Consider the following 17,847-nt stretch of genomic DNA (forward strand, 5'->3'; position numbering starts at 1 on the left):
TCTGACTGTATCACTATTAGGCATAAGAGTAATACGAATATAAACATGACACGATACGTATATTCTTCCGCGTTTGCTGTTGTCTCACTCTAGTTTCGTAGTTTATTTGGCAGACAGGATTTAAATGAGATAGAAGCAAACACGAAAGAATACATGGCAAAATGTTTATATTCGTATTATTCTTATGGTGAAGAGAATACTGCATGTGATTCACATTTCATCAGGTTCCTATTAGCAACCATCTCTTCTCACAGGTAGGAAAAAATTCAGAACGTAGAGTTGGCCATATTGACAAAAATCCCAGTATTACCAGTCGGATTTTCGTAGTACATTGAAATTCGAAGATGAACAATACGGAATTTGTATTTACTTCGTTGGATAATGTATGAAAAAGCAGTGGTCGAAACTCAGGCGGAGAAAAAAAAACTCGTCTTCCAATTTTTTTTTAAATTTTATTTACTGACGCAGAGGTTTTGGCGCCAGTATTTATCTTTGTGCGTACATAGGATGCCTGTGTAGCGCTACATATATTCGACGGCAGAAGTTAGTTGTGGCGGCACCTATCAACATTTTTCAGAACTTCCGCTTGCTTTGCACTCGATTCTAAGCCGCAGGCAGTTTTTTGGATTACAAAAACCGGAAAAAAAGTGCGGCTTAGATTCGAGTAAATACGGTAGGCCAGAGGGAATGCCAACAGCACAGGTTGTGCTGGAGGAAAGGGTCCCATATGTGTAGGCCAGAGAAACTAGTGTTGGAAGGAAGTAGCCAAATGGCTTGGGTGATGAAACAGCTGCTGAAGTCATCTGTGATGTGCTAGAAAACATGTTTGTGCAACTGGATGGTAAAATCTATGATTTGCCACAGTTTAGCGACACCCATTCATGTGAGGAAACAGTTGATTACTTGTAATGCCTGTATAAAGTACTGCACAATAATTACATTATATTGAGTATTAATAACCACTCCAGCTGTATTCATTACTGTACCACTACCAGACTCGTGGCAGTAAAAGCCATATCTTCAAGTGACATAAGATTAAAACATTAGAACGGAAAAGCCCGGAATCTTTTTTCCCTAACATTTGTTGTCCACCAAAACAAAATACTGTTAAAAGACGGTATGCCCTGGATTAAAAATGCCAGATTCCTATATAGTGGATAGGTCCAAAACAAATCATATCATAGTGATCGTTTCTCCGATCTACATGAACCATATACAGGAGATGCGGTTCCATATAGATAGGAGAAACTATCACTATGATACGAGGGTTGACTGAAAAGTAATGCCTCCACCTTCATAAATCTTCAACAGTTGGCAGCATTGGTATGCGGCAGGTACTGGCTTGTTCCGTAGCCTCTTTTCTACAGCTCCCGCTGGTGGAAAGCTTTACCACTGAACAGTTGTGTTGTTACAGTGTAAAGTATGGAACCCTGCGCAGACAGTAGGTCAATACGATTTAAGCACTGTGCAGTCATTGAACTCTTGACAGCAGAAGGTGTCACCTCAAAGGAGATTCATCAGAGAATGAAAGCAGTTTATGGTGATTGTTTTGATGTGAGTACTGTGAGTCATTGGGCAAGTAAGTTTAAAGATGTTGAGGCGGGAACATCTGACCTGTGTGACAAACAAAGAGTTGGACGTCCTGTGACAACAACCACCGAGTTTCACAAGCAAAATGTTGACTGATTCAGGTCGATCGTTGTATCATTCATATAGAAATTGCAGGCACAATTGGCATTTCACAAGAACATGTGGGTCACATTATTGCTTTGCTTGACTATTGGAAGATCTGTGCACGATGGGTACCCTGGATGCTGACTCCTGAAATGAACGCGCATAGACGTATGGCATCCTCCAAACTGTCCATATTTAGCACCGTCTGACTTCCATCTGTTCCTGGTAATGAAAAACGATCTGCAGGGACATCATTATGCTTCTGATGAAGACATTGAGAGAACTGTGAGACTGGTTGCGGAAATAGTGTGTTGACTTATTCCATGACGGTTTCAGAAAACTTGTTCATCATTGGCAGAAATGTATCCAAAAGTGGATATGTATGTGGAAAAGTGGATATTGGTAATTAAAGATCACATTCTAAGGATTATTTCCGCATTTGAAATATTAAAATATTCCCATCCAAACCCAATGAACGAAGGTGGAGGCATTACTTTTCATTCAACCCTCATACAATTTGTTTTGGACCCATCCACTATATTGGAATCTGGCAGTTTTTAATCAGTGTTTTGTTTTGACAGACAACTAATGTTGAAAAAGATTCCAAGCTTTTCCACTCTAATTTTTTAATGCTATGAAACCAGTAGTAGTACAGTAATAAAGGACCAAATACAGCTCAAGTGATTATTAATACCCAAGATGAATATTCATAGCTCTGGTTGCCCCATCTATGATGTTGTCTGCAATTACATCATAGCCGGTATATAACATGGCTGCTTTCACATGGGTCCTGTCTTTATAGTGTAGGGAATACCTGCAACTGGACTTCAGTAAGAGGTGGTTAACTGATTCGGTCAATTTTGCACATTGGTTGACCCTAAGAGAGTGACCCATTAGGAGCAGGATTGGAATACGGATGGACAAAGAAAATCTATAGATTGGATTGGTGCTAGATCATTATTTTGGGAAATTTGGGGAGGCTTTTTGATAGGATATCCCTCATCTCAAGGCATGACAAGAGAAAGTGGAAGCCCTGATAAGGATGTAGTTGAGCTTTTCAAGCCAGGCTGATACTAGCTGCCGGTCAGTGGCTGGTTAACAGGTTTACTTGTGTCAGAGGAGAAGATGGCATGGAAGATCTATTTACGGATGAGCTGGTTAGGCTACTGTCTGTCAACAAAGGCTCTAATAAAGTTATTGGTGTATTTCAACAAATCTTGTTTTACACTGCAGATGTGGCATCCATGGGTAACGAGGCTGTAAGGAAGACACTTTCTGACATGGGACTTGTGACAGTTGTCAAAGTGAAGGTATTGTTGGTGGTTGGCATGCTTGATATGAACAGACTTATTTATGAAGAGGTGGAGATCCACATCTAGGAAGGTGGCAAGTTAAGTTGAGAAGGACAAGGTGAGACAGATTTGGGAGCAAGTACTGAAGTTTTGCCATGAGTCCAGAGCATGAAAATGTCGTCAGTGAATCTCAACCAGACATGGTGTTTCAGGTGGTGACTGGATAGGAAGCATGCCTCCAGATGGCCCATAAATAAATTGGTGCCATGCAAGTACCCCTGGCATTACACTGTCACTTCCTTCACACATTTCCACAGTTCTTGTGCGATTACCACCAGACTCCTTGTTGGTCCCTGTGAATGCGACGTCCTTATACACCAACATCTCGCATGCCCAAAGCCTTGCTGCTGTGGAAGACTATCGCATGATACCAAACCCAACATTACTTTCCTAATCCTTCTAGTCAACCACATTCTGACCCTAAATTATTTTGCTTTCGAAAGCCAAAACTATAAACAAGTCCATAGTACTGCCATGAGTACTCGCCTGGCACCATCCAATGCCAACTTATTTATGGGCCCTTGTCTCGTTCAGATACAATGATTACATTTTCATGATCTGGACTGATGGCAGGGACAGCCTTTGCCCTTTCCTCCATGACCTCAAAACGTACTCCCAAATAGCCTTCATCTGATTCTTCTCAACTCCACAAGCTACCTTTCTAGATGTCGATACTCACCTCTCAGATGGCTTCATAAATATGCCAGTTCATATAAAATGCACCAACCAACAACACTACCTCTATTTTGACTGCTGTCGCCATTTCCATGTCAGAAGGTCTCCTCCTTATAGCCTCGCCACCTGTAGATGACACATCTGCAGCGAAAAGCAGTTGTCTAAATATACTGATAATCTTGCCAGAGCCTTTATTGACATGACAGTATCCTGTCCAGCTCATCCATTAACAGATCTTCCATGCCATCTAACTCCAGTTAGTATTACCCTGGCCTTGGAAAACTCAACCACATCCTTCACTAGGGCTTCAACTATTTATTATTGTGTCCTGATGTGAGGGATGTCCTACCCATATCACCCAAAGTTGTGATCCGTGGTCCATCCAACTTACAGAATACCCTTGTCCATCCTGATAGCAATCTGCTCTCAGTCCTGCACCCTATGGGGAAATTCCTTGTGGTCTGCCCAGGTGGCAAGACTGGTCTCATACATTCATCCACTGCCTCCTATCACAGTCCAGGCACAGGTATTTTTTACCTCCACGTGTGAAAACAGAGCATTCCATGTCAGTATAAGTAACCAACTGTCTACACACATGAATGGCCACTGCCAAACTGTGGAAAATCACAGACTTGAGCATCCAATTGGCGAATATGCTGTGCACCACAACACAAATGACTTCAACAGCTACTTTAAAAAGTGAGCCATATTTATAATTCCTTCCAGCACTAGTTTCGGTGAACTACATAGATGAAAACTGTCTCTACATTGTATTCTGCACTCTTGCAATTCTCTTGGCCTAAATTTCTGCTAACCTGTTTCACATTGCTTCACCTTACTTTTCCCTTTCTCTATTCTGTAGTCACCACACCTTTCCCTTTCCCGTCTAGGGTGTATACTGCCTTCTCTCACCACTCCCCCCTCCTCCCCTTACAATGTGGTCTGCCTCCCTCCTTATCTCCACCTTCCTCTCCCTTTGTGCCCTCTGCCTCTCTCTGCCTGTCACTTGCTCTTGCCTCTGAACTCCTTCCGTCTTATTGTTTAGCTGCTGAGTCATCTGTCAAAAGACCTGTCTCACACTACAAACTATCCCGATACCCCCTCCTCAACTCCATCTGCCTAAGCAACTACTATTATCAATAATCAACAGTCAGCCTCACCATGGCCATGGATTTGTTCATTTGGGTGTATAGGTGGTAGTGTTTGTGAATGTGTGTATTTCTGTGAGAGAAAGAGCAAGAGCTCGAAAACTAGTGTAAATAATGTGTTCTGTTGTGTGTTCTATGCACCACACATCAGTCATCTGGAGGTGAATGGCTGCTTTTCCTTCAGTTTATGTACTACTTCGTCCAGGAATTTCTGTTGTTATTCAAGACTTTCCTCTTTAAGTATATCTGCAGTGGATCAAAATCTTCAATTGTGATCAAAGTCTTCAATTTATCAGAAAATATTAGATTGCAATCCTAATACATACAAATAAAATTTCTTTATTTTCAAAGTGGTTAATGATTCCATCTGGTACAAAATGGATCCTCAATTATAATTTTTGACCTAGATTTTTAATGGGAAGTTAGTGACTTTAAACTCAACAAAATTTATTCACAAAACAGGAATTAGGGGATCACAGGGTTTAGCATCTCCATTGTAAGATTACCATCACAAAAATGCAATTGTGACAAGAAAATTGTAGTTAATGACCAGGTAAACATTATCAATTAGCTATATCTGAAAATAGCTGCAGACATACATAAATTAGGGGAGTGACGCACACAGACACAGACTCTCTGTTCTCAGTTCGACTATCCTTGCCAGACTGAGGTGCTTTGGATTATATTTTTTCACACAACTGAAAAGGCTTTTGAAAATATAAAGCAAAATGCTGTCTTGGAAATTAAAAGATGACATGCTACTCAAAATAAAATAGGAAGACATGTATGGTGTTAAAAAGACGTTGCAAATATCAGCAACAAAAGGCAGTTACCTCTTTCAGGATAGGTGGTACAATGTGTGTACCACTATTCGTCCTTGCTTAAATGCATGGTGGTACAAAAATTGCACCACTTAATTGTAAAGTCTTGACTCGTCCAGCATGAAGGTATGTTTTCTGAACCACCCACTGTATGTAATTTGGTAGTTCCCACTATGACAGAGAGAGGTCAGAAGTAGCATTGCTCCATGCAGTTTGTCTGTGGCAATTGTTGTTTCCTGCACCATGCGCGGTGTTGCTGGTTTTTGCCCAGTACAATCGAGTGTGTAATTGTTTCCGCCTTTATGTGATACAGTGTTGATTCAGCTGTTTATTACAGGTACGATAATGGTTGTTATACATTCAGAATCACTGTAGAAGTCACAGTTCTTAGATATTCTATAGAAGATGAATATTTTGTGAATAATTCAGAATCCAAAATATGTACCGCCATGCATCAACGTTCCTCCACTAGGTGAGTTACTGCTTTGAATATCAAGTAGTGTTAGACATTTCATGCATTGTTTGTGCAATCAAGTTGCATAGGAGTATAAATGAAGTTCATACATATAATTTGAGGCATTATCTTCCATTTCAGTTTATAATGAATCGCTTTATGGAAGTACTGAAAGATACTCCATGCTGAAATACGTTCAGGTCAGAGTTCGTCGGACCAAGATGCAGATTTTAGGGGTGACGACAAAGATTACTGTGTACCACATTCAGGAATTCTTATTTCTGAAACAAGCTCTTCAGATGAAAGTTATTCACTTGAGAAAATACACAATCAAACAAGGGACTTGTTCTGGTGGAACTGTATCCAGTTCAACTGCTGATCCACAGCAAGTACAGCACAGAATGCACATGACGAAAGTGTAACTTCCATGGACATAACATCATGTAAACAGCCTCCCCAGTGCGGGAAAACAGAAAAACCCTGACAGCCTCTACCTTTTCCTCAGAAACTGGTCCTGCTGTGCATGTGAGAGACTTGGAGGATTCCACTCCCTTCAATTTGTTCAAATTGTTCATATCTGATGATGTAATTCAGGGGATGCAGACTAATTTTATGCTGAATAGGAGAACCAGAAAAATGGGAAACCTTACTAACACACAACATGTGGGGAGATGGAAACTTTTCTTGGCTTGAACTTTCTCATGGGCATAAAACGACAGGCAAGTTACAGGGATTACTGGAGCTCATGATACCTACATTAGTTCAGTGATGCCTGTTAATCATTTGCATCTAACTGACAACAGCAGCATGCCAAAGCAGGGCGAGGAGGGTTATAATAAGCTGAACAACTTACAACAATTTTTGCCCATGGTGGGTGACAATTTCAGAAGTGTCTATCATCCAAGTGAATATGTAGGTGTAGATGAGTCGATCATCAAATTCAAAGGCAGGTCATCTTATCTAATTAAAAAAAAAAAGGCTACAATGTGTGGATGTTAGCAGATAAGTCTGGTTATGCACAAAAATTTGACATTTATACATGTAAAATAGGGAACACAATGGAAAAATGCCTTGGAGAGAGGGTAGTAAAAGAGCTGCTGACAGGTCTCGAAGGAAAAAATCATAGAGTTTTCTTTGACAGATATTTAACCAGTGTACAACTGATGGAGGATCTCAAAAGGAAACAAATACATGCATGTGGGACTGTCAATATATCACGAAAGAATCTGCCTAAGCTGAAACAAGACAAAGAATTGAAATGTGGTGAATACAACTGGGGGTGTGTATTGTAAAATGGAAGGACAAAAGAACAGTGTATTTGTTGTCAAGCTTTGACGACCCAAGAACAATGAATAAGTACTGCGGAAAGAAAAGGATGGGACTGTGACAAAGCTGCCTTTCCCTCTACTGGTAATTGATTACAATGAAAATATGAACTGTGTGGATAAATTTTATCAAAGGAAATCAACATATGAAATTGATAGGAAGAGTATGAAATGATGGCCTTGTATCTTCTGATACTTTACTGATGGAAGTATGTTGAATGCCTTTGTGCTTCACAAGGAACTGAAGTTTGAAACAATGACGATCAAGAACTTTCAGTGGGAAGTGTCTAGAAGTCTTGTGAGCAGCACCCTGGTTGCTTCAAGGAAGAGAGGCAGGCACCTGAGCAATCCAGTAGAGATTAGCAAAAAGAAACTTCAAGTGCCCAAAACTGTGAGAACAGAAAGTTCAGCACACCAGCCACAAAACACTACATGACAAAGATGTGAAAATTGCAGCACTAAGGAAAAGCAGGTAAGAACTGAATTGATGTTTGCGTGTGCCAGGTATCTCTCTACTTAGGAAAAAACAAGTCTGGCTTCGATACTACCAAGCTGCTTGAAGTGTTACAAGTGGCAAGTTCCTCATTTCTGCAAAAACAGATCCTGCATCCAATACTGCAATGTAACTTCAAGGGTGGTGGTACACATAATGTATCACCATTGTTTTCGAAAGACTCTTTTGAAATACATCATAATGTCTACTAATGTTTTTATTCTAATGTAATTATATAACTTTTAACCAAATTTTTATAAATTTGTTCAACAAATAAAAGCCTTGTGCAAAAGGGTCAAGCATTAAACAAAGTGAGTGAATTTATTACTAGAGAAATGAAAAGGCTGCACTGCAGAATTTGTATCACATTTGCCACCACTATACTATTTATTTCACTGACATTTCAGGTACAAAAAAATAGAACTGTCCATGCAGAATCACAAAAATATGTTCCCTTCAAACAAATGTAATTTTATAGTTATATTGACTGTAACTTTTCAATAATTAGCTTTAATTTTTTTGCTTTATTTTTAATTACTGACTCAGTCTTTGGTTCTGTCTTCAATATATCACAAAGTTTCGGTGAAATCAGCTGTGTGAAGTACGATATTGGCACTATATCTGTTCTCAAAAACCATTCGACAATCAGAAGAGCAGGCAATATTTGCTTTTCACTGTAGTTATGGACAGATAATGACGTTTCCAGGACATCTCTTGCTGCTCTTATTACGTCCACACAGTTCAATGCACAGCATCTGGAAAGAGCAGAAGTCATTTTTGTTTTCATTCAACAGTTCCACTATTTGGTAAGTTGTCTCCTTTATTCCTAAATTATTTACAGAGCATTTAAAGTTGCAGACTATTGGAATCTGGGTTGAATGTACTGGATACACAGTCACAAGACAGAGTGGGATTTCAAAATGGCTGTTAAGTAGAGCTTATGGATTACCGATATGAACAAGTGTTGTTTGCCACTAATGTAACAAATCAGTCTGGACTTTTCACATGCCATCAAAAAATACTCAACTCCTCTTTCCAAATTTTTGGTGAAACAGAAAATACTGGAATGTCAGCAGCCCAAAAGGTGAAAAGAGTAATCTCACATTCTGATGTCAAACAGCCACTGAGAGTTGTGTATTTCTGATAAATCATCAGTTTTCCATCCAGCACTAACTTGCTTCATAACGTATCAAACTATGCATTAGTCCATATACATATCCTTCCCACCTCCACCTCATTTTCATTACAGTCATAATTACGTTTTCTACAACAGTCTGTTCTCTTACTCATTTTTTGTTTTCCTGTCCCTCCTAGTAATCTCCACATGCATCTCTCCATTGCTTGCTGCAAAACCCTTAGTTTTTGAATGGATTTCAGTTAAAAGCCTGTGCCTCACTGCCACAAGTCAGAAATGATAATATACATTGACTGTAAGCTTTTCTTTTCAGACTGACTAAAAGCTTAATTTTAAAAACCCTATTCAGTTTATCACATGCATACCAGACTATCTTTCTGTACATTCTTTTGCATATTTCTTTCGCTGTCCATCTGGTCATTGTCTTCAACATACCCTAAGTACAAAACTCATCAATTAGTTCTATGAATTTCCTATTTACATGTATAATTTACTTGTCAATGTGTTCATTGTACATTACTTTAATCTTATTATAGTTCTTTCCAGGCCTTTTTCTTTTCAAACTTGCCGTTTTAATGTCTTCTATAACATGTTGGACAGTATAATGTCATAAGCAAAATGAAGGTGGTTATTTAACACATATTCCTTCTTTGGTATCCCTGTATAGAGATCCTCCATGACTGAGAATAGATTTGGTGGTATTCACCCTCCTTATCTGGCTCCTATTTAAATTCTGAATTTCTATCAGCCCTGGGGAAGTCTAATGGAAACACTGACATATATATATATATATATTCTCCAGTATGCTACCATCTGTTGAATCAATTCCCTGTTTCTCAAGGGCTGTTGGTGTATTTCATTAAAGCCACATGTATTTTCTCCAAAGCTTGAAGAATCTTCATAAACATAAAATTCAGTCTTCACTCTGAAATCCATCATTATTACAACTACTAAAAAAGAAAGAAAAAAAGGGGGGGGGGGGAGGAGGCTATTCTTCTCCTTTACGTCTGGCATGAATGCACCTGCTGTGACAAGTAATCAATAAGCAGTGACACGGCACAATTCTGAACTCCTAGTCTTCATTTCATTCTGACACGAATCACCAAGTGAATTTCCATACACGATATCTCCTTGGACTTCAAAAAGCAAAACAGAAATCTTCTTTCAAGTTAGTGTACCAGATTCTTGAACAATTTAGCCCCAGTCACCACCATAATTTGATTTTCTTACAGCAAGGCCAAACTAAAAGATTGCTAACACAAAATTTCAACACTGTAGGAGACTGGTATTTTGTCACACACTCCTTCCAGCTACTTCACCAATTGCTTATCTTTTTCTCTGTCACATCTTACTTTAGTTTGGTCATGGACATGAAGAACTAATCTCAGTTGATTGACTTCTTAAAGTAATCACATTTCTCATATTTCAATGCTATGGCATAAGAATATGAAGTCAACTGAGTGATGCAATTAAAATCTTCAGACAGCAAGTTAACCATCAGAATAATGACTAATGCAAGATGAATAGACAGCTACACACACAGTGATCAGGTGTGTATGTTGTTCATTTTAGAAGAAGGCCTCCCGACCGAAAGCTTATGTGTTTGGTAGTCTTTCGGTGGTGCCTGTCTGCGACTCAATGTCTCCACTATATGGTGGTGTATTCATTTCACAAAACTGTCATTACTCCATCCTGGATTTCCCATTGTTTTATTAATAAGTCCTATATTGCAACACCCATCCATTGGTACACAATGGCTAAAGGTGAAGGACGTCAGCAGCTATCAGAAACATGTGGATCTTTTCCTTTAATGCAACCCCCTCTGATCTAAGTACCATTTATACAGCTTATGAAAAGGAAAGTTGCTACTCACTATATAGCAGAGATGCTGAGTTGCAGATAGGCATAACAAAAAGACTGTCACAACATAAGCTTTCAGCCAACAAAACCTTTGTCAAAAATAGACACCACACACACACACACACACACACACACACACACACACACACAACTCTCACAGCTGAAGCTACACTGCGAGCAGCAGCAGCAGTGCATGATGGGAGTGGCAACTGTGCGAGGGTAAGGAGGAGGCTGGGGTGGGGAGGGCGAGGGGGAGGGATAGTGGGGTGGGGTGGGGTCAGTACTGAGGAGTGTGCAAGGATGGGGTGGAGAGACGGTAGGCAGGAGAGAGGTTGGGGGGGGGGGGGGTTAGTGGAAAAGTAGAGAAGTAAAAAGACAAGGTGTGCAGGTGGAATGAGAGCTGTGTAGTGCTGGAATGGGAACAGGGAAGGGGCTGGATGGGTGAGAAAAATGACTAATGACAGTTGAGGCCAGTAGGGGTTATGGGAACATAGTAGGATGTGTTGCAGGGAGAATTCCTGCCTGCACAATTCAGGAAAGCTGGTGTTAGTGGGAAGGATCCATATTGCACAGCCTGTGAAGCAGTCATTGAAATGAAAGATGATGTGTTGGGCAGTGTGCTCAGCAACAGGGTAGTCCACTTGTTTCTTGGCCACAGTTTGTCAGTGGCCATTCATGTGGACAGACAGCTTATTGGTTGTTGAGCCCACATAAGATGCAACACAGTAGTTGTCCTGCCTTTGATGGGATGAGTGATGTTTGTGACCAGACTGGAGTAGGTGGGAGGATCTTGCATCTTGGTCTGCTACAGGGATATGAGCCTTGAGGTAAGGGATTGAGAGCAGGGGTTGTGTAGGGATGGACGAGTATATTGTGTAGGTTTGGTAGACAGCAGAATACCACTGTGGGAGGGGTGTGAAGGATACTGGGCAGGATATTTCTCATTGCAGGGCATGACGAGAGGTAGTTGAAAGCCTGGCGGAGAATGTAATTCGGTTGCTTCAGTCCTGGGTGGTACTGAGCTGTGAGGGTAATGCTCCTCTGTGGCCAGACGGTGAGACTTTGGGAGGTTGTGGGAGGCTGGAAAGATAAGGCATGGGAGATTTGTTTTTGTACAATGTTGGGAAAATAATTAAGGTCAGTGAGACCCTTGGTATATTTGGAGAGGTACTGCTTGTCACTGCAGATGCGACGACCACAGGTAGCTAGGATGTATGGAAGGGACTTCTTAGTATGGAATGCGTGGCATCTGTCGAAATGGAGGTATTGCATGTGGTTAGTAGGTTTGATATGGACAGAGGTACTGACATAGCCATTTTAAGGTAGAGGTCAACATCTAGGAAATTGGTTTGTTGGGCTGAGTTGGTCCAGGTAAAGTAAATGGAGAAGAAGCTGTTGAAGTTCTGGAGGAATGATGACAGGATGTCCTCATCCTCGATCCAGATCGCAAAGATGTTATCAGTGAATCTGAACCAGGAGAGTGGTTTAGGATTCTGATGGCCCATGAATAGGTTGGCGTAGGATGGTGCCATGCGAGTGCCCATAGCCATACCCCAGATTTGTTTGTACGTAATGCCTCCAACGGAGAAGTAATTGTGGGTGAGGCTATAGTTGGTCATGGCGACTAGGAAGGAGATTATTGGTTTGGAATCCGTCGGGTGCTGGGAAAGATAGTGTTCAACAGTGGTAACGCCATGGGCATTAGGGATGTTAGTGTACAGGGAGGTGACATCTACAGTGACGAGCACAGCACCATATGGTAAAACGTCATGAACTGTGGATGATCGGTGGGAGGAAATGGTTGGTATCTTTTATATAGGAGGATAGGTTCCAGGTAATAGGCTGAAGGTGTTGATCTATGAGAGCAGAGATTCTGTTAGTGGGGACACAGTAACCAGCCACAATGGGGCGTCCTGGGTGGTCGGGTTTATGGACTTTAGGAAGCATGTAGAAGGTAGGAGTGCACGGAGTGGTAGGGGTGACAGAGAGATGAGCTCAGGGGAGAGGTTCTGGGATAGGCCTATGGCTATGAGGAGAATCTGGAGATCCTGCTGGATTTCTGGAATGGGGTCACTGAGACAAAGTTTGTAGGTGGAAGTATCTGACTGCTGGTGGAGTCCTTCTACCAGGTAATTCTTGTGGTTCAAAACAACAGTAGTAGAGCCTTTTCCGTAGATAGGATCATAAGGTTGGGGTCAGTTTCTGTGGTTATTTTTGCGGATGTAAGGTTAGTTTGCATGTTGAGGGATTTGGGGAGTGATGGTGAGGCAAGATTCCAGGTTAAGAAATTCTGGAAAGTTAACAGGGAGTGATTTGGGGGAAAGGGAGTGGATCACAGTTGGGTGGAGAAGTAAACTGAGTCAGGTAGGGTTCAACATTGGTCTTTGGTTGAGTCTGACTGGTAGAGTTGGTGTTGAAAAGAGTTTCCACTGTGGCGACCAGGAGAAGGACAGAAGGTCTTTAACAACTCCAGCATGATTAAATTTGGGAGTAGGGCAGAAGGTGAGGCCTTTGGAAAAGACCGATATTTCTGTGGGGCTAAGGCTTCTGGAGGAAAGGTTCATGACTGTGTTTTGGGGCTGTTTAGGTTCTGGATTCTGTGTGGTGGTGGGAGGGAGTGTTGGAGGGTGGGGTAAATGTGGTATGTCTGCAAGACAGGGTTTGTCAGATATGAGGGGACATAGGGGAGATTTGGAGGTTGTTGTAAAGGTGGTGAACAATGGTACGTCAAAGTGGGAGTAGGAAGTGAGTAGGGTGGAGAGTTTTTTGAGGTGGCATTGCATATGTTGCTCTAGTTCCTGGAAGGCAAGATTTTCAAAGTGTGTTATGGGTTCCGGGAATTTAGGATTGCACAGCAAGAGAATTTTACGGATGGAGGGAAGGTATTTTGAGGAGGTTTGGGCTTGGTTTATATAGTTTTGCAGGACTATGTTAGTGAGGGCTAAGGATTGGTGGAATCTGAAATGTGGTATTCTCGGCACACTCTTAACACTGTGCATTGTGGAATATTGAGTAGTTCCAACTATTCCACATTCAAAGTCTGTTAATTCTCTGCATGCAGCCATAATCACTTCAGAAACCTTTTCACGTGACCACCTGAGTAGAAATGACAGCTCTGCCAATGGACTACACTTTTATACCTTTCTTATGTGATACTACTGCCATCTGTATATGTGTGTATTGCGTCTCATGATTTTTGCCATCCTCATGAATATTAACCACATCGTAGTGGAGGCAGGCATAGACAAAGGTGACAATAGATGCTTGCTTTTTGCAAACAGGAGATTGTTCCATGCAGAACAGGGGAAAAGTTGTTGGAAAGGTGACGATTGAACATCTAAAGAGGAAGCTCATTCAGGTTCTAGTATTACATCAGATGCAGCAGTACAAGGCAAGGCAGAAATCTTAGTACAAAATGAAAGCAAGCCAAAATACAGGGAAAAATTAGAGAAGTGAGGACCAGAAGAAATGCTGAATAATTTTTTAAAGTATGCTTCAATAATTTAACTACCAATATCAAGTCTTTTGAGAATTTAGGATATTTAAGTCTGATAATTTTCTGTTTTTTGGATCAAAGAACTACACTTTCATTATCACAGTAAAGATTTCCTGAGATGCAGCCAACCTGTGCTCTCTCTCTTTGGAAACCAGGCCACATGCCAGGATAAAGGGTGTGTGATGGAGTACGTAACATAGCAGGTGGGACTATCCTACTTGTTGTGATATACCACTCCTGACATCAATGTAATTTTTTTCCTTTACTTGATAGTTTTGTTAACAACACACATACAATTCACACAAAATAGCTAATTTCTTATTCACGCTTTATTTCACTGAACTTTATTATTCACTGTACAGTTTCTCAATTACTGATGATAATATTAGTCAGTTCACTTGGAAATATTCTTCCTAAAGAAATATCCAGGATTTCGATTCACACAAAATAAGTGGATGTGAAATTTTCAGTGAGCAAATAGCTTTTTGTTTCTAAATTGAAATAGTTCATTTGAAATCTGTCATCCTACTCCTCTCCACAAACATTTTACTTTTTGCAAAAGCTTCCTATCTGAAATGTGCCAGAAAGCTCCAATCTTATATACTGATTATTTCCAAAATTCAGTACCACAGTATTGCGGCCCACATTCTTCTGATTCCATAATTGCCAACTTTCATTAGAATATCTTGTTAGTTTGTTGATTGGTTAATTTGGAAAATTTAATGTTCTAGAAACTTTTTAGTACACTCTGGGAACTGTTGAGTAAATAGAAATCATTTTCATAAAATGATGCCTATAAATTTGCCTTTTCACTAGTTATATAGCTCACAGTTAAAACAGATTTGCTGTTCCTTCTATTGTAATTGTGTGCTCCTCAATTTTATGTTAATATTTAAAATGTGACAACAAATTTTCTTTTTTAATCTCAAACATGTCTACATAAGATGTGCAGGACAATGAGTCAGTCAGTTAAGGCCCAATATCTATACTATCAACACCACTGTGTTGTTATCATTTATTTGGAACTTACCATTCCTTTTTTGATAAAAGCCAAGAAGACTTACACAAAATAGAGAAACTATTTCCATAAAACAAAAGTATTTCCAGTAAATCCAGCGACAAATGTGCAGGAATTGTAAACAGTGATACAACACACAAATATTACTGACTCCTTCATAAAAAGTCATGCAAGACTGTGTATACGAACACTGTCTTCTTTACACGAAACCTCTTTAGTAACCTAATGGCTGCTGTTGACCTCTTTTTGCTCCTCTCTCACACATCTTGTAGTTAACATTCTATTTATTTTCTTTCTTTCATTAATCAGTTTACAGTTCATGCCCCTTAGTCTTATTTCTTCTCTCCTCTGAGTTCCTGTACAAGCCCTTAGCAGCCTATCTCCTTCCTTATAGATCGCTATCTGAACCATAACCATCTCCTCTTTTTTATGATACATCATTTTCCTACCCTTCCAAATTAGCTTCCTCTCTCTAATAACCACTGCATACAAAGCAGAAGGAGTTATTTAGACACTAAAGATAATAATACCAAAATGCTCTATCAATCTTACCTTCATCATTGAGTAACAATTTATCATTCTCACAATAAGGTACTAACGGACTGGGAGGCATGCATTGCTGGGGCTACATTTGCAGGTGGGCATGACTAAGCAAAGAGAGGGGAGGAGGAGAAGATGGATAGTGAAAGGGGAGAGAAGATTGACTGTGAGAGGGTGGATGGGGGGAAGGAGGAGGAGGAGGAGGAGGAGGAGGAGGTGAGGAGATGGACAGAGAGAGGCGAGGATGAGACAGACATAGAGACAGGGTAGATGAGATGGGCAGGAATAGGGGAATGGAGATGAGAGAGAGAGAGAGAGAGAGAGAGAGATGGGGGGGGGGGGAGGTTAAATGGATGGACAGAGGTTGGAGGATGAGGATGAGGATGAGGATGAGGTGGAGAGAGGGATGGAGAGCTGGGCAGGCAAAGAGGGTGGCAGAAGGAGATGGATAGAGAGAGAAGAGGGGGTGGAGGAGGTGGGCAGATAGAGGAGGGGGGGGGGTGGAGGAGGAGGAGATGGACAGATAGACAGCCTACTAATGAATACAGTGTAAGGGAAGTCCTCACAGTTGGGAACACTTCAGACAGCTTTTAACTGTGAAGCACTCTCAACTATAAAATCAAAATTACAGCCACCATCATCACTGTACCAATACATCACTGTAACAATACAAATGTCATTCACACCTAAAGCTGCGCACATTGCACACATTTTTGTACTGCCAGGCACAGGTGACAATGTACACAAACTACTGACATGCAAAAATTTGCATCAGACTGGGGTGAATAAAAAAAGGCATTCACAGAGAAAAAAGGGCAGGGGGGGGGAGGGGGAGGGAGAGGAGGCCAGGCCAGACAGAGAGAGGGAGGAGGATATGGACAGATATGAGAGGAAGAGGAGATAGGCTGTGAGAGGGGAGATGGGCAGAGAAAGGCGGATACAGGAGGACAGAGAGTAGGGAGGACACAAGGACAAAGGAAGTGGGGGGAGAAGATGGTGAACTGATAGGGGGTGGAGGAGAAACTGCATGTAATATACGTGAGATATGCATGTTTGGCCAAAGATGCAGGGAAAAGGCTAGTATTTTGAATACATACTAACCCATTTATAGCAGTCTTGAATATCAAATTAGATGTGTATAAGCATAAAACATGTTCCTGTATTGTTTGTGTGTGAGAGATGCTGGCAGATGTATCAGGAGTTCCATTTCATCCCATATAAACATCTCCCAGATGAGGACACCTCCACTACCTGCCTGATAATGCTCTCTTGGCAACACACTCATAGCCTATCACGGGCCTGCATCTACATGTACTGCAACCAATTGTGGTGTTCCTGCATGCAAACTAATCTCCATGTCCTGACACTGGCAGTGAGCACATGTGTGGGGATAGTGAGTTCTGTACCCCATTTTAAGGTGATATGAATGGTAAGATTCTTCAACCTTCACCAGATGTTCCTGTTGTCCAGCACCAATTGTTGCACAGTAGCCCTTCTATCGATTGGTTTCACTCTGAAGTTAATTTAAAATATTCACAGTGAAAACATTATCAACTGTTTTGCACCATTTAACACAGTGGCTAGAGGCCCCATGGGCTATTATATTCACATTATGCAATGTTTTACAGCTTAGTGGCTGCTATTAAAAGTGTGCTGTTCTGTGAGAACTTCCACATGCTCCAACTTACTGATCTCATTTTAGTTATCTTTAATAATGACAAAATTGTAAGTTCTTCCTAAAAAATAAACCTGCCACATAATACAGGGTGACAATTATTGAACTATATGAAATAAAATCGTCATAGCTTCTGAACAGTTTGCATTAGGACGTTCAAACTGCATGGTTGGCCGTGGGG

The 17,847-nt window shown here is 40.8% G+C and overlaps 1 protein-coding gene across 3 annotated transcripts in view; it reads right to left on the reverse strand.

Annotated features, from left to right (window-relative positions):
• Positions 1-8,296: 8,296 nt before the first annotated feature.
• LOC126162016 (AP-4 complex accessory subunit Tepsin-like) overlaps positions 8,297-17,847 on the reverse strand; it is a 97,698-nt gene continuing 88,147 nt past the window's right edge. For all 3 annotated transcript variants that reach the window (XM_049918240.1, XM_049918239.1, XM_049918241.1), the window contains one exon: positions 8,297-8,697. In XM_049918240.1, the coding sequence (XP_049774197.1) occupies positions 8,421-8,697 (277 nt within the window). In that variant the 3' untranslated portion in view covers positions 8,297-8,420. The remainder of the gene's footprint in view (positions 8,698-17,847) is intronic.

This window comes from Schistocerca cancellata, chromosome 2 (genome assembly GCF_023864275.1).
Source record: "Schistocerca cancellata isolate TAMUIC-IGC-003103 chromosome 2, iqSchCanc2.1, whole genome shotgun sequence".
NCBI classification, from domain to species: domain Eukaryota; kingdom Metazoa; phylum Arthropoda; class Insecta; order Orthoptera; family Acrididae; genus Schistocerca; species Schistocerca cancellata.